Source organism: Vespula vulgaris, chromosome 5 (genome assembly GCF_905475345.1).
Source record: "Vespula vulgaris chromosome 5, iyVesVulg1.1, whole genome shotgun sequence".
Classification (NCBI taxonomy): domain Eukaryota; kingdom Metazoa; phylum Arthropoda; class Insecta; order Hymenoptera; family Vespidae; genus Vespula; species Vespula vulgaris.
Window position 1 is genome coordinate 4,191,071 of NC_066590.1, and position 18,653 is coordinate 4,209,723.

The following is an 18,653-nucleotide window of genomic DNA, read 5'->3' on the forward strand; positions in this document are numbered from 1 at the left end:
TCAAGGCGTAACCTTGTAACAAGATTGGTTTCGCTCTGGATCTAAATATAGGTAGCTAATGGAATTGAGATAAATTCAACGAGTTGGCAAACATCATTGAACTCGAATCGTCCACGTGCCGGACACAGGCCGATCGTTGATTTCGTACTTCGTAGGTAGATAACGACATAAAAAAATTCGAGAACATGAGTCTTAGTAAGCCCACGATATATAACAGTACAAAAACGTTTCTAATCTATGCGATGTAGAATGCTAATAATATGTATCTACGTAAATACAAATACTTTCATATGTATCTGATAATCCGTAGTAATAAAATCTTCCAGAGAAATATCATTTTAATATTAGAATTTCCCGAACATTCAACGGGCGTACTCGTAAAAGATAAATAAATTAGAGTAGAATTGCAATATCAGAAGGGAAATAAAGTAAAAAATTTACTTTTGTCTTGTTGAAGCATGGAAAGTGCTCTTCTCTTATAATTTTATAGGGAATAACGTTTTTATCGAATTCGCTAGGGAAAACTTTCGAGTTTTTTTCGTTGACTGTAGATACAATAACAATTAACAAGACTCGAATTAGTATTCGAGAGAATGCTTTTGATAGTAGATCGTAGTTAAATTTTCCTCATAGATTTTGATTTATCTCGTAAATGAGAGATAGATAGATAGATTGATATATAGTAGAGAGGTAGAAAGGGAATGCGTTAGAGAGAGAAAGAGAGAGAGAGAGAGAGAGAGGGATAAGTAGTGCGTTTGTAGTGTTCGCTCGAAGTGGCAAAGGATGTTTCAGTAAATAATTTAGTGCCTAAAATGGATAAACACGTTTGTGGAAATGATTTATTAATACGCCTGGCTGATTTTCTTCCTTTTGATCTTTCTCTCTCTCTGCATCATTCTCGTTCAATAGTTCATTAACGTATTTCAAAGAGAACACTCATATGCTCGTTATCTAATTATTGTTTTAATCTCGACACATGATATCCATGGGACGGTATATCTCAATTTTTATTTTTCTTATTTCAGTTTTCAGGCCAGGGAGATCATGACAGGAACATACCGGAGATCGGTGAGTACAGGTATTTCTCTTCTTCTTTTTTTTTTTTCTTTCCTTTGCTTCGTCGTCGCCATGCAAATAAGTTTTTCCCCCACGTTAAACTTTTTCGTTCTCTTGCTCGAATACCATATTCTACCTCTTCATTCGCTATTAAGTTTTCTAACTTTCCAACGCTTCCTATTATATCCAGAGTTAATCGTATTTTTGGTGATAACCTGTTCTATAAGCGCACAAATACGTATCTACGTACATATATACGTACACACGTAAACAATACAACCTATTAAACTACCTAACGTATAAATTACCGTAATATTAGTTCATTATCCGTGCTATTCGGTCTTCATTAATTTTATGACCTCGTTCGGCTATATCGAGAGAAACAAGTGTATCCCAGAGAATTAGGGAAAATGAGAGAAAAAGAGAGAGAGAGAGAGAGAGAGAGAGAGAGAGAGAGAGAGAGAGAGAGAGAGAGAGAGAATTCGAATAGCAAAAAGCTCATAAAAGCGATTTGAACGAATTTCAGTTAGCTACTCGTCTCGTGTACTAATCGTCCTTGGCAAATCCAGATGGATTTCATCTTCGTAAAGCAACGAATTTCCCAACAAAATTGTTGGATTGGCCTAGGAACACGGAAACGTCGCTGATCTTTCTCATGTTTGGTACGAGTCGTCGATCACGATGAAGGATCGCTGGTTTTCGTAAAGCATCGAATATCCGTGCCGTCTTACGATAATATTTATGGGACGGTATCGAACCGGCTGAATTTCCACGAGGATAGGAAAAATTCAAGGAGAAAGCAAACGATTCATCGGTTTGGGGAGGGGAGAGAGGAATTCGGTCTACCAGATAAAAGGAGAGAAGAACGTTTCACATTTGTGAGAATGGAAGACCTCGTAGCTTTCTATACCACAACAACCCCTTTTGTATTTCTTACAAGTATTTATCGAGTTCAAAGATCGAACGCGAATTTCACTTGTCGTATCTTTGAATTAGAAAAAGAGAAAGGAAAAGAAAGGGAGAGAGAGGGAGAGATAGAGAAATTTCTTCAATCGTTTAGAGAAAAATAAGAAAAAAAAGAAAAGAAAACTATATAGTATATTTATCTTTTTTCTTTTTTTCATACATTTATAAAGTCTCAAGAATCAGCTGATCGAAGACCATTAAACAAATTGAAAGAATGCTTTCTACACGTGCATACGTATCTGACATTATAGATAGATACATAGATAGAATTTAACCCTCGTTATTCTTATAGGATTGTCATCCATGACATCTTACATGTCTTCTGACGTCTCGTTAAGAAACAACTAACGTTGACAAATGGAAATGATCGATCGACGTTGCGTCTGGATTGCGTCGAAAAGCCGATCACGATTTAAAACATTTTACATAGATATTTCTCGATTCTGCGATATTTTTATTATGACGATATTTCATTGTTAGATATGTAAATATCAGTGGAAATACACACATACACACACATACATGCATATATATATTTTACTCTCCATTTGAAAATCACTCGACCAGATATAGGGAACGTTCTATTGTTGGAAATCGCATTCGTTTTAGTTGGCAATCTTGTCGGAGTCCCTTCGGAGATCGTGAATGAATCGGTAGGTAGGATAAAGTGAGTTCGAGAGAGAGAGAGAGAGAGAGAGAAAGAGAGAGAGAAAGTAAAAGAAAGAGGAAAAAAGAGAGGAAAAGAGAAATGAAGAGAATCGAATAAGACACGCGGTAAATCGTACGACCAATCGGACGGATGGAAAGTCAACGCGATATAAGGAAGTTAAAAATTTAGTGTGCGAGCGTATAGCTAGACTATCGATAGTTACGATATATACGTGAAAGATCGTTCATGAAATTCGATTATCTTGGAACGTTTTTTTCTCTCTCAATTTTTTTCGAGTATTGCATCGATATTTTTTTTCTTTTTTTTTTCTTTTTTTATTTTTATTCTGTGGGAAACGTGAAAGGTCAAATTAGTACTAATGAAATACCAGGTATATGATCTTCTTCATGTAAATGGATCAGGAGGACAAATGAAATCTTCTATCTACGTACGTAAAAATACTCTCACTTCGCGTATTTGCGGTTTTGTTACTAATAACATCCAGTTTTGTGTGTTTTCTGTAATTACGAATTCGCGAAAATTTAGTGATGTTTCGTACGATCGAAATAGATTCATATATTTGTTACTTTCTCTCTCCCTCTCTCTTTTTCTTTCTCTCTTTTCCTCTTTCTCTTCTTTCTTCTTTTTAAGAGACACGTATTCACAGGCCAAAGTGATTAATTCGGCTTTTAAAATGTTTTTTTAAATTTTATGAAAGGACTTGATTGATATCAAACTTTTTTAATTTAACAAATCAAATGAAACACATTTCTGTAATAATTAGATTCAACATCACGATAAATAACAATAACTTTTATCATCGTTGATTAATAAATCATACAATCATTTATAATTTATTAATTTTTGTTTTGTGGAATTAATCGACTTGACAAATGAGCGGCTCATATATAGAAAATTTTGTCGTCGAAACTAATACCTCAATCAAATTAAATATTTCATTATATATCTGTAATTATAATCATTCTGTAGGAACTGTTGAAAATAATTCTTTTTATTTTTTTATATATATATATTTTTTTACTCACAACCTCCCTAATAAATTTAAATGATCATACGAATCTTTTATGAGATAAGTGGGTTATGCGAGTAGTTATTTAATTAATATTATAATATTTAACATTTGAGTATCATTCATTCATTTGTTCGTTCATTTATTCGTTCGTTCATTTGTTCGTTCGTTCGTTCGTTCGAGATTGCGTTTAAAGAGATTGATTTTCCGAGGAAACACTCGAACGTGCACAAATGAGGAAATAAAATCTCGTTTCCCGTTCCGCCAGGATTGTTTATCAGCATTATATATATATATATATATATATATATATATATATATATGCTTTCGTCGAAACAATTTAATTCTCTTCGTTGTCGTAAATCGAGCCATCAACAGATTTTCTTCGCTGATTTAAAATTCACAAAAAACGAAAGCCATTTCGTATTCGTCCGAGATTAAATCGTTCGTGCCAGAACAATCTTAACGATGATATAGTTAGATATTTTCGCGAGAGTCGTTTTTCCTCCTTTTGTTCAACAAAAAAAAAAAAAAAAAAAGAAAAAGAAAAGAAGAAAAAAAAAAGACGGAAGACAAATATCCGAAGATACTTTAATATCGAAGTAGTCAATCATGAACGTTACGAGTAAGTGGATATCTCGGTTAAAAAAAGAGTTCCTATACCGAAAGAATATAACCTAGGGTATCTAATTTCTAATGACAAGAAGACGGCTACTCTTCTTTTTCTTTCTATCTTCATCTATTCACGTAGAACCCTTCTTTTCTGCTACCACTAATGCGCTTTTTAGATAGCACCTTGAAACAGAAGATCCTACAGGATTGCTTTTTCCGGTCTTTGCTGTGGTCGCTTCTAGAATCTTTTACCGTCTCTCCTTCGTTGAAAGAAGAGTGCTGTGGCTAATCTTTGTGAAAGACAGGGGCGATGTAATTTCGATAAGAATCGATATCTTTGCTTTCTCTCTCTTTCTCTCTCTCTCTTTCTTTCTTTCTCTCTCTTTCTGATTCCATATTCGATACTCGAGATATTTTGTCTTATAAAGTTTTCGAGACTTTCGGACATGGACGTCGTCTCTTGTATTAAAATTCTATACGAGAAAGTCGAAAGTCTTATATTTATCTTCTATCACATACATATCTATATAAGTACCTATGTCGTGGAAATTCGATTTATCGAGACACAACGCCTCAATATTTTTCTCTTTTCTTCGGTAGAACCAAGACGAGAGTTTCCGTGGCAGGTGCGCTTCCACCAAGCGATGGATCGGGATACTTGAACTGTGGATAAATAAAAGAAAGAGGAAAGAGAATCTTGGAAAACTAGATTTCGACGTTTCGATGTCGGTCAAAGTCTACAAAAGAATATGAGAAATGAGGAGAATGGTAAATAATCTCCTCTCTTTCGATTTTCTTCTCTCCGTTAGCGCAGTTTGATAGTTGTGTTGAGAAAAGGGAAGAAAATTAATGGAAAATATTCGATTTTCTTATATAGATTTTAATCAAATTATCGAAGACCCGTAATAATAAAATCTTGGTATTTTCGCAGGATCATATTTTTTTTTCTTCTTTTGTTTCTTTTTTTTCTCTTCTCCTTAAACTCGATTAATTATAACATATTCTTATCGAAAAGCAATCTTTTTTTAAATGTCTCCTAAAAAGAAAAAAGACCTCGAAGAAAAGCGTATCTATGTTAAATGATTTTTAATTTTTCTTCCCCGTTTTAACGAGCTTCACGTTTTATCGGTTTAATGTTAGAACGTATAAGTAGTATAAAAAAGTAGTAGTAAAAAAAGTTGGAAAGCGGGGTCGATCATAAATTTTCTTCTATTTGGAGAAAGATGAAATGAATGCATGTAAAATTGAAATTTGTGGTAGAGAAAGGAAGCAAGCAAGAAAATGTTGAAGAAAAAAAGAATGAGAAAGACAAAGAAAGAACGTCAAGATCGTACACGTACACGTAAACGATGTTAGTATACAGGTCGTTTCAGATGAAGTATTAGTGTCCATAACTTTTGCGCTAATAGGGTCAAGAAAGTTCTACTTGTAGAAGGTTGTTTGATACAGTGGACTTTAATAGCGGGACAAGATAGCAGGTATAATAAATATTCACTTTTTTAAGAGTTCTAGTAATCGATAGCATGTTTTTTTTAAAACATAGAACATAACCAGTTTTATTTTTGTATAGTCGAAGTGACAATTTTTTTTTTTCAAGATACATTGTCGTTTGAACGATATTTGTATCTTCGTTAGTTTCAAAATTCTCAACGTAGGAAGTTTCACAAATGCTATCGATACAATAGTATTTGTACTTATATACGTACTATACGAAATTGTTTTGTCAACAACTTAGGAATTCTCCTAGATAATGTCCTCCTGGACATTAGGGCAGCACGTGTGGATGTAGTAGGACGGTCGGTCAACCAACTAGCACATTGTGCTCGTCGTGTTGTGGAAGAGCTAGGAACACGATTCCCAGATGGATAGATAGGACATCATTGTCCTCTTAGGTGTTGCACGATCGCTAGATTTAACACTAGTCGATTCCTTTTTATGGGAATATTTAGGAGAATTTCGAAGTAGTTGACAACGAAATTTCGTTATCTCGTACTATTGCGTCAGTAACAGTTGTGAAATTTCGCACACCATTAGAACTTTGCAGAAAATTGTTCACGCAGAGAATAATCTTTTTAACGTAAAATTCATGCTGGTTATTTTACATTTTTGAAAAATGATGTCGGATATAATAATTGTCGAGGAAGTGAATATTTCTATACGCTGTATATCCTCCGCAATTAAAGTCCATTGTATAAAACAATTTATTACGAACAGAGCTTCACTGACACAAATACTTCATCTGATATACCCTGTATATATCGTAAGGTTCATTAAGATTAAACTACACGAAGTAACGAATTGGGAAATAAATTAAATCTAGTTTGATGCTCGGATAATTTAACTCTACTTACTAGGTGTTTTTCACGAAGCGTTTAATTGCAAAAGTTTACACCCCGTATATATATATATATATATATATATATATATATATATATATATATATATACGGCAGTAAGGGATTCGGGATAAAAATGAAAGCGAACAAAAAGATCGATTTTCGATTTTCTTTCCTGTTTCTTCGAACGATTCTAATAAATCCCATCAGAGAATAAAACACGTTCGAGAATAAAGTGCTTCGTTTTCGAGAAAGAAGAGATATAAAGTCAACGAGCCAAGAAACCATAGAAATCGCATCGGAGGCCTCGATAATGACCTTCGAATAGAAGTAGACAATCGAAATCGATTTTCTCATTGAATTCGTAACGCCTTCGAACAATTCCTCGTTTTCAACGTTTCACGATATCCCTCTTATTGGCATTTACGTCATTATGATTATTACGCACGCGACAGGAGAGGTTCGATTTCGTTCGGTATTGCCATTCAATTCGATTAACGTCCAGTTTCATTGATAGATCGATTTTGAAATACGTGAGCTTAACGATCGTAGGACGAGGTTCCTTTTAATATTAATCGTTAGGTCAGTTAACGATATCCCTAAAACGATTTATCGTCTTACGGTATAACCGGTAAGGCTCGTTTTACCAACAAGAATTGATGTTGGTACTTTTGACGTTCATTTCTGTCCTGTACAACGAATATGGATAATGTTCACGAACGTTCAAAGACTAAATAAGCATAGTGGAATTAAGCGTTCTATGTACAATATACGTACGTATCTACATATGTAAAACCGATCGAGAGATTTTATTTTTCTATCTCGAATTCTGGACACGTAATAAGAAATCGTGTTCGCTCGGAACGAACGTGATAAAATTTTTCAACGAACTTCGATATTAATTTCAAAATTCTGCGGCCTTTTCTTTTGTTGAATATTTATCCTGTATTATTAAAACGAGTAATTCTTGCATACTTGTTATTTGCAACTTGTATATTTGTCAATTTTATTTTGAAAATCAGTCGAAGGATATCGACGAAATAGGATGAACTTGATATTTTCTAATTCAAGAAAATCGTTAGCTAGATTGATTTCGATATCGAGAAAAATCATTTTCTTGGGGTTGGGGTTAAATAATTATATGAATATAAATGATTTTTTCACTTATTTTTTTCTGATTATTTTTGTCGTTTAAACGTAACGCTTTCGAAGATGTCTTCAATTCAAATTTGAGATAGAAAAATATAACTTAACAAGATGGATCAAAAAAAAAGAAAAGAAGAAGAAAGACAGAAAAAATTAATATTTTCTTTTTTTTAAATAACTCGATAGAAATAACATACTACTGACAAGGAATGTTTTTTCGAAGGTTTTGATTATTTGCTCGACAGATTACTTTATATCTTTATTCAGAAAATATAGGTTATGCAAAGTTTGATCTCGACAAAAAAACTTTCACATTTACACCGAACATACATATATGCATGTTCAAAAAAGTGCGTTCATCAGGAGTCGTACGCTGTTGGGAACGTAGCGTATAGCGCTTACTAAGCTGCTTTTTCTGCTGAACGTAGCCATTGTGATTGTGATTTGTGACATTGCAGCCGAATAGCTATAAAAAAAATTTGTTATTCTCTCCATCTTTCTTTACCTTTATCGAGCGATGCTCACTCTTCCAAATATCCTATAGTAAACCTTGAATGATAATCTTGATATATTAATAATAGTATACTTAAAAAAGAAAAAAATAAATAAATAAATGTACATAGGAAAAAATTGACTTTTTAATACGTTGAATGCCGGTCTCTTTTCACGTGATATTTCTATTCAGATCTCGTGGGATATCTCATGTTATGAAAGTTTTATCACACGTGATAATCATGCATCGACTAATAGTATTATGAAGCATTTCGTAATCATGTTTCATTTTACATAAAATAATCATAACGATTTGAATAGAAAATCCAACGTGGACTACCGTTTGCTCATATGGCATTCAACGTTTCGAATGAGCCAGTGGGAAAGTAAACGATTGACGTTTCGCTCCAAAGTTAGGATAAAATGGAACGAGCGCAATGATTCTCAGGAGAAACATCCATCGTAGAGTCAGACAGAATGACGCGAGCTACTGTACTGAGTGTGATGAATATCCTCCGGACGTCGATAGGAGGAAGTTGCAAAGGGCGTTTCACGCTTTTGGATTCTGGCCAAAAATGCAAGCTTACGTACATACGGTTACATTTGAGAAACTATCAAAGACACCCTATCGTCGCTTTATTCTATTCCTCACCACTGTATTATTGAGCAACGAGCAGAGATTTTCCACTGACCTGAGATTTTCTCTTTCGGTGAAAAATATAAACTTTAAGAAGAAGAACGAAAGAAAATAAGAAAAAGAAAGAGGGAGAGAGAGAGAGGAGAGAGAGAAAAGAAATAGAGATAATACAGTGAAATCATTGTTTATTATAAAAATATGTATCTAATCGATAACAGTACTATTTGGTAAATAAATAAACGATAATGCAGTAATGATAATCTATATAATAAATACAATAAACGATACAAAATATAACAATATAATATCTAATAAATACAATAAACGTTACAAACTATAGCTACGATCATAAAAATTATTCTCCTACGTCAATCTAATTTTATAATAAAAATTACAGACAAAATTCGAATAAAGATATACATATAGTCAAATATGACTCACGAAAGATATAAGAAAATTATATAACTTAAAATTGCTGCGGATATTATTTCTTTTTTTTTCTTTTTCTTTTTCTTCCTCTTTTTTATTCTTTCTTTCTTTTTTTTTTCTTTTTTTTTTAGGTCAAAAAGACAAAATAATAGGTACGATGGACTGTGAGAAAGAGAGAGAGAAGGATATAGGGAAGAGCCGCGTGCGCGAGTACCGATCGATTTCGCGACGAATTTCCTGGGCTGCGATGATGACTATGGTGCATTCGTATTGAATATGTTAGTGCATGAGAATCGTCAGAGAAACTCGCGGAAATGTCGACGAGGCTCGCGTGATTGGACTAGCCGGTGATAAGCGGTTTAGCGAACCGAGATTTCGTGGCTTTGCGTTTGGCCCAAGTTCGACGGTCAAAGACGACATCTATTTGGTAACAGTCTCCATTCCTACTCTCCACGTTCATTTCTACGATCAAGAACGACCTGGATATATACGGGCGTTTTCACGAGAGAAAGAGAGAGAGGGAGAGTGAGAGAGAGAGAGAGCGAGAGAACGAGAGAGAGGAATATCTATAACACGAGAAACGTCAACCGACTTGAGCCAGATCAATCCTTATAGTATCTGTTTTGCAAATTATGAGAGGCTTGATCAATTCATCAGCTTAATCAATTTATATTCTTTTTCTTTTTAATAAAACTTTTAATCTTTTTATCCTGTTTTTCCTCTCTATCTCTTACGTTATAAACAGACACGTAATTTTAACGATTGTTATCATACATTTGTTACTTTTCTAAATTATTTATTTTCGATTAATATTATTTTCATAATATCGTAAACATACGAATAAACGAATAATCTTCAAATTGGTTTATTTAACTCGTACGCGCGTTTATTTCCATCGGATTTTTTCGATCGCTATGAATTCTGTACCGATATCCTTATCAGAAAGTTCTAAAGTATTTCTCCGATTAGCATAATGGTAAGGAAAGTAGAGGAAGGAGTAATAGTAAGATGAGAGAGAAAGAGAGAGAGAGAAGACGAAGATTATTCTTGGACAGGAAGGGCTGATTTGCAATGATACGTTTATGAAGGGATGAGGACGGTAGGGGTCATGATAATGAATCTTCTCCTGAGTTGCTAACACGACTTGGTTGTCAGTGTGCATGACAGTGCCGATTGCGGTGTAGGAGCGATGAACGTAGCGTTTACACAGGCAAATGTAGGTTAATCGTCCCTTCTCCCTCATATACATATAACATATACATACATATATATATACATATATATTGTACATACATATATACATATATACATACGTAATGTAACTATTGTCAAGATAGTCGGAGTGAATTTCTTTGGCGATAAGAAAGGATTTCGAATTTTACTAGCTTGCGCAAGCTAAAGAATAAGGGTGAAGGAAAAGGACGAGGCTCATTTTCGAAGATTTCTTCACGGATACTTAAGTTCGTGGCGACGTCTCATCTCAAGACTGGCTCGTAAAATGGAATCGATGACGCGTGTTATGCACGGACGTTTCTAGTCAGGACGTAAACAGGAATGGTGTAACATAGATATATGTATAGATATATATATATATATATATGTATATCTAGGTACCAACGTAAATTCTTATTCTTCATGTAGACAAGAATAAGTGAAATAGAAAAGAAAAAGACAAAGAAAAGAAAAAGAAAAGGAAAGAAGAGAGGAAGCGAGCCATGTCACAAGGGTGCCCTCTTCTTCCGGCCGATAAAGTCTTTCACGTTTGAGACAATGGCCGCGTAAAAGCTTCGGAAACGAGAAATTTCTGGTCGACAGAGTATAGCAAGCTTCTTTTCTCTTTCCTTCTCATCCCTTCTCTTCTCATCTCTTTCCTTTTCCTTGAACCTTTCATTCTTTTCCTCATTCCCTTTTCGACTTATCTTCCGTCCACACTTTTCTTCCTCTTTCCTCGCTCCGTTGCGTCCCGTTCGTTCACGAAAAGTCAATTTTTTGAAAAATCGCTCTAGGAAAGTATGATGAGAGTGGGAATATCCATCTGGCGACACAACTTCCGTTTTTTTTTCTTTCTTTCAATTTTTGTTAAGAAGAAGAAGAAGAAGAAGAAACGGTGATAGGTCGATTAATTAATCGCTCAAGAGATTTATGTTCTCTCTTCCGTATTTTTCGGTAAATCGTAATGAATATTATTTATTTTCTCAGGAAGTATAATACGAGAGCGACATGGCCCGCGAAAATTTTGTTTTATGGTTAAAAAATGGAAAAGAAAAAAAGTGGGAGAGAGAGAATAAAAAATGTTCTCCGACACGGTTACTCTTCGTTCCAGCCGTTTTGGACGTTTGAAACGTAGAACGATCGATGCGATCGAAAAATCATCGTAGAACGTATTGGAGTCTCTTAATAAAGTTCACCGTTGAGCCGATAAAATGACTGTGAAAAGGAAAAGAGAGGGGAGAGAGAGAGGAGGACGTTTTTATTAAATGCTACGAAATGTTTCCGCGGCTGCAATTTTTCATACGTCTCGCGGATATTCGATATTGAAAGGGACATTTAAAAATCTATACGAGTAAATCCAGAAGCTTTTCTAATTTCGAGGGTTCGTAGAATTTTATCATTTAACAAAGTTACGAATTGTTGAAAACGATCAGTTTTGCGTTTTGCGGTTTTCCCGCCACAAGACAGACAAGCAAGCTCTAGAACGTTGTTCTACGTTCTAGAGATAGTAGATGGATAGATATGTATATGGTAAGATAACGAGGAGGAAGATCGATCGATTTTGTCGAGGATACAAGAACTCGATTAATCTTTGAGCGAGAGTTCTACTCTTGAGTCGACTTTAATCTGATTGACGAAGGTACCCTTTAGCTCAAGTATTTGTCTTTATTAATGCACTCTCTTCGATGTTATGTATCGACTTTGCTTCTTAGAATTCGTCTTACTTTCTAGTTTTTAATCTTATTAATATATCATTCGTGTTCGATATAAAAATTTTTTTAATATATCGTAGTATAATAATATTTATATTTTTCTTTTATATTATATATATATATGTTATATTATATTAACATTTACATTATTAATTGAAAGTATAATCTACGTGATATTTTTAATTTAAAAATGATGAAGATGTTGGTAAGTTGGATAATAAGTGTAATTTACGAGGAGAACATCAAAGAACTACAAAGAAATAAAGAAAAAGATATGGTAGGATGGAAAATTAAGAAGACGTCTTTCAGCTCGGAGAAATTTCTTTCAAGGGTAGGCAAATGGAAGGCAAATAAAAAGCTTTTTAATATCAAGAAAAAAAAAAAAGAAAGAAAGTAGAAAAATAAAGACGAAAGAAAGAAGGAAAGATAGAAAAGTACTTTGTTAGACGTAACTCTGTGTTTTTGAATCGTCAAATTTACCCCTTTACGAAATTTCTTCTTTCACTTGTCGTCTATCATTCGTTTCGGAATTCGATAGTTCAGGAATATCGGAAACGTCGAAGCTCGATGATAATGAAAGTGTCAGAGACAATCATGGTCTGAAGCAGCGAACGATAAAGAGCCGTCTCGATTTCAGTAAAACGAGACGTAGCGTGCGAGCTGATCGATGTAATTCAAGTACAACCAAACATTTACGTTCGCCTGCGGCGGTCAACGGAATAAAATGCGTGCGGTAATGGACTACCCTTTGTCCATGTATCCGTGTGTTCATACTTATCTGCTGTTGCTGTTGGTATACGTACACACGTGTATCGAAATGTGGGTGTGTTTGTATCGTTGAAATTGCGTCGGACACGACGCAATTCGAGTGGAAAGGTCGATTGAAAAATGATTGATGAGGGACGAGCAATCGAGAGGCAGGCAGGTCGTCGAACGTTTTACGTACAACGAGAAATCGCGAACCTTAAGACCCTTCTCTTCGATCGTTGGTTATGTAGTTGATATATTCTGTTACTTTCCTTTCGTACGAGCGAAAGATCAGCTGATTCGAATTTTATGGATTTTTTTTCTTTTAAATTTTCTACAAAATATTATATCTTTAAATTATTATAATAAGGAATTCCGTCTGGATTATTAATTAATTTTATCGATAATAATAACAATAATAATTATTAATAATAATTATAATTATCATTATAATAATTACGTATTATACTTTTGGAATATCGAATAAGATCGAATAGTAATGATCGCGAAAAGATCTGAATTATTTTCAATGCTTGATAAAGACTCCTTTAAGAATTTTATGAATGAATGCAGATTCTTTTTGGGAATCGAAAGAGGTTTACTTCTTTGTGAACATTAAAGAATTCGTTGTAAAGTCTAACGATAAGTTGGCATACGTGTCGTAACCTTTGAAATCTTTCTACTCGAATGAATATCGTAGTCGTTTCACGACTTATCGTTAGGTATGCGCTTTATACGAGGGTACTCACGAACAATGAAAGTTCTGAGAAGGTTTTCTCTCCTCAGGAGCATTTATTATTAAAAGTAAATTCACCGTAAACCGCTAGATTTATTTCGAAAACGATAACAAGGACGAACATTCTTCGAGAGAGACCAACTACGTTATCGTAACTTCTCGACCATTAAAGCTTTTCTACTTAAAAGACAAGACAAGTCGGTTCTGATCCGATAAGGAAATAATAGTATCGATTGGTATCAAATTGTACTAACTTGTGAAATGTATTCGTACGGAAAGATGAAACTTATTCTGTGGCCTTTTTTTTTTATTACATAAAACGATGAAATTATTTAAATTTTATGCATACGCGTTTATATAATAAGAAAAGTGAAAGAGATTCTCTGAAAAGATCTTATATTGTACTTCAAGTTAGTTGGATGGGGGAGAAAAAGAAATGGGAGACCTCGAAAATAATAATAAAAAAAAAAAGAGAAAGAGGAAATAAGAAGAAAAGAAATTTTTCTCTTTTTATTTTTAAAGGATAAACTCGACACATAAATTTTTTAATTGCGTTCAGTACGTTTGCAGGAAGAACGTCGACTTTGTGTTAATGTCTCGCAACGAGAGATGCTCAGGTTCGAGAGTAATTAAAAGTTCGTGTTAATTGTCAGAGATAAGTTTTGTAAGTGAGACTAGAAATACTGAGAACACTCGAGCGAGGATATGGTCAAATACAAATCGAAAGTAAACGTTCGTTTCTATTTGCGAAGCTCTCGTAAGAAAATGAAGTTTTATTCGCGCGTCACAACGGAATTTATTGATTAAGCTCTCAAAGTAGTAAGCTAACTCGCGTTGTTTTTTTCTTCTTTTTTCTTTTTTCTCTCTTTTTTTTTTTTTTTCTTTCGAATTAACATCATATTTTCCATTTTGTACAGGCGATCACTAATTTTTCTAAAATGTATCTCCTTTCATATTTTTTTCTTAAACACGAAGAAAGTTCACAAGATGGTGTCGATCGAATTTATTAGTCGATCTATACTATATTTTGTATCTCTTAAAAACAAAACGACACGTTCTTATCGATCTTCTTACATGACAAATAGAACGAAAAACGTGCGAAGAAACTTAACAGGTGGTCTCGTTGGGATAACGAAAATATGTAAACTTTTTCAATACGTCACCTGGTGGATGATTATCTACTGTCATTCTAAGAATTTCATTTAGCAATGTGACAATGAACAAATGCTTTTTTAATACGTGCAATATCGAAACCCTGCTGACCTAGATAAATTTTAGGAATTTAAATCGAAATATCAATGACACAGATGTATTTTTAACAGGTAATATGTAATCTCTTATATATAACCAATATAAATTCGTGAAATTGGATTGGCAAATCAATGATAAACAGGTGTGTTTTCGCTACTTGCTATATATAAGGGTATTACTGGCCTACATCAATTCTCAGAATTAGATTCGGAATTCAATACATTTTGGGATAGGTCATGTTATCATTCGTTCTTCCGAGATTAAAGCCGAATTGATCGGTGATCTCTCAAAACGTTTATCTTTCGAATGGAAAATTCATCATAAGGGGAGTATGCTAAAAAAAAAAAAGAAAAAAGAAATGCACTCATTATCATTTATATGTATAGATAATTTTCAATTATACGAAATAAAAAAGAAAAGGAAAGGATGAATACAATGTTCAAGCAGTTATCTCAAGATCCTCGTTAATCGTTGATCTAATTTAAAACTTTTAATGCGATGTCGTGATAAAATTGTTAGAATAAAACGAAATAAAACGTTAATGAGTAAATCTTTGACAGCTCGTTTCTCGTTGCAGTTACGAAAACGAAATTTCGACGTAACGTAGATGGCTTTCGGTCACAATGGCCAGAAAAGCGTGTTAGAAACGGTAGATGAACTTGGTGAAATACGTATGTACGTACGTATTACGTGTATGTACATCTATGTACGTATATAAATGTACACACTCTTACGAGACATCGTTCGTTACGAATACACGTACGGTTTGGCCGGTCGATGCACAAACTGAATACAGTTCACTTCCTGGGACTGTGAACTGTGTTCGATAAAGTGGATTACTTCCGCGTAAAATGTTGCGAAGAATTTGGAAGATCTTTGATCGTTTCGTTAATCTTACGCTAATTAATTTTGTTCGATTAACTCATTCGAGTGAAATATTAAACCAAAGTAAAAAAGAAATAATAATAATAAAAAAAAAATGAAACTATAGCCGTTGTTTAATTTTAAGTACGATAAATAAGCTTAACCGAACGTCCTTTGCACCGTTTTCATTATTTTATCGGCACCGCCGGCGACTATAAAATTACGCTTCATTTTCCGAAGGAATGAGTAATCCTCCGGAAGTCGAAGGACCTAAGCGGAAAATCCGTGAGAGATCGTTAAAGCGCCATTTTCTCTCTTGGCTTTCTTCTTTCTTTCGTACATAAATTGCGAAAGGCCTTCCTTCGCTCGCGTCGTTTATGATGCGACGTTCCGGCGAGTCCTGATTTATCGGTGAAATATTGATTTTTCATTTGCTTCACAAATGAGTCGGGCGTTCCGTCTTTCCTTCTCCTTCTCTTCTTCTTCTTCTCTTCTGTTTCTTCTTTTTGCTGTAGCTCTTCTTGTTTCTTTTCTTTATCAATCTCTTCCTTCTCTCGCCAACATGCAATTCTCGGTTGCTGCTGTTTGGTAGCACGAGCGAGAATTTTTAACTTTGTATATATGCGCTTCGGATTTAACGAACTTCTCTTCCCACTTTCTTGACATTTCGTTTATAAAAGAAGAAAAACAACTCTGGCAGACTCTAAGAAATCTTTAGGAACTCTTGATACCTCAACTCATCCTTTCTATTCGCTGTCGATTCCTTGTAAATTCTTCTTGAAACAACAAGTTTTGAATATCGAATTGAGAAGATAAATAATTTTCAAATATTACGATGATATTCCATCGAGAGTTGCTCTCGTAAGTGAAACGATTATAAATTCTTTTAAAGCATATACGATTATCGATGTAAGAACAAATCGAATTTATTTAGTAAGAATAAATATTATTTATGTGTTAATTCAAGTGGTTGTAATAATGGTAGTAAAAGTAACAACGCAAATAGTAATAGTAATGATATTCATAAATCGTACTTAATAATTGTTCGAATTAATTCGGATATAATTACATACTAATTAGTTTTAATACATTAGGCTAACTGAAAGCACATTATATTTTCCAATTATAATTAAGGCCGTGTTCATCACCTTTTGCTCGAAGCGTGTTTGGTTTCAGTTACAGATATGAACAAAATATGAAGTTTAAACGCAAGCAGAGAATACTGTCTCCTTCGTCATACGCTTGTCGTATCAATGTATAAGCTTGCGTAAGTTATAACACTCTTACGCGTAACGTAACAATCGAGTTAGTGTGAGTTAAAGTAAGTAGTGTTAGTAGACTGTGAACTCATACTTTTCAGTCTCTTATATTTATATCTTTCTTTGATGGTGGCGTGTCTCTCGCAATGATCCCTGTTAGATACGACGCAGCTCACCGGTACACATTTATTTTACGATATAAATGAATGAAGAATAATAAATATAATTGATACGTATATAATAACTAATATATAAATTATCGATAAAAAACGTGATTCTGTCGAATATTTTGTAAAAAAATAATAATTAAGGAATGAATACTTACATATAAAATATTATTTTATATATATGTGTGTGTGTGTGTGTGTGTATAGATAATAATATAATATAGAGTATGATATAATATTAAAATTTTATGATTCATGTAAAATAATGAGCACAACTGAACCGGAAGAAGGTGAAAATGAAGCTTGAAAATAGAATAATCCATGCGCGCAAAAGATAATAGTAACGAGAGTAGAAAGAAAACAGCTGATACGTATCTTGAATTCTACAACTGTTATTTAAATGTGAAAAAAATTAATTGACATTTATGAAAGAGATGATAATAATTCATACAAAATATTTATTAATAAGAACTTTTTGTTAACCTAACATATGATAAAAATGTGAATATTTTTGTGATTAACATAAAGAGAATAAAAAACACAATATTTAACCTGAAAAGTGTAAAAGAAAATATCTCTAAAGGTATTACAATTTCAAAAAACTTTGAATATACTTCTAGATGAATATAGCTCCTTCGTAAATCCTCGAAGAAGAATAAATAAGAATAAATATTGAAAGAGAAAATGTCGATGTTTATTCGTGGGAATACAAAAAAAAAAAAAGAAAAGAGAATTTATAAAAGTTGGTTAAAAGTTTGTTCTTGTTGGCATTAATTTAAGGGAACGATTCCAAATGTAAAATTTATATTTATTAAAATATTAAATTAAAATTATTTTACATTCAGCTCGTGTTACGGGGTATATGTAAAAGTTTCAAAAAATATACAAACGCGATTGTTGTAAATTATTATTAATAGCGTAATCTTCGAAGCTTTTTTGAATAATTTTCATTTCTTCGTTTTACAAAAAAAAGAGATCTTCCACATCAAGATCGAAGAATTATGCTTAGACTTATTGTTGGTACGAAAAATTATAAAACTTGTTTGTCTGATGGACAGCCTTAAGGGAATAGCGAGATCCTTTAAATTAAAACGCAAGAGTCGAGAACAAACAGCTCTGCTGGTGTTGATACATATTCTCGGTTATAATTTAATTTAATGGTGAATTATATATATATATATAGATCTGCGAAAAATCCTGATGTCGTCTGATCCATGAACGAACTTTGGTTTGCCTTTGTCGAAGCTTTTTTTTTTTTTTTTTTTTTTTTACTTTACTCTTTTCTCTTTTTTTCTTTATCTTTATATATTTGACCTCTTCAAAGTAATAACTTCATTTCGTTTCTTTCCTTTA

The 18,653-nt window shown here is 33.4% G+C and overlaps 1 protein-coding gene across 10 annotated transcripts in view; it reads left to right on the top strand.

The window, feature by feature from the left end:
• The window catches only part of LOC127064284 (transient receptor potential-gamma protein), a 71,540-nt gene that overhangs the window by 24,769 nt on the left and 28,118 nt on the right, over window positions 1–18,653 (top strand). For 7 of the 10 annotated variants that reach the window (XM_050995133.1, XM_050995135.1, XM_050995124.1 and 4 more), the window contains one exon: window positions 1,026–1,068. Coding sequence is in view for 8 of the 10 variants with exons in the window: in XM_050995135.1 (XP_050851092.1) it covers window positions 1,026–1,068 (43 nt within the window). In the remaining 2 variants the exon portion in view is untranslated. Of the gene's footprint in view, window positions 1–1,025; window positions 1,079–18,653 lie in introns of all 10 variants that reach the window. The other 3 variants (XM_050995126.1, XM_050995128.1, XM_050995127.1) reach the window with 1 other exon arrangement.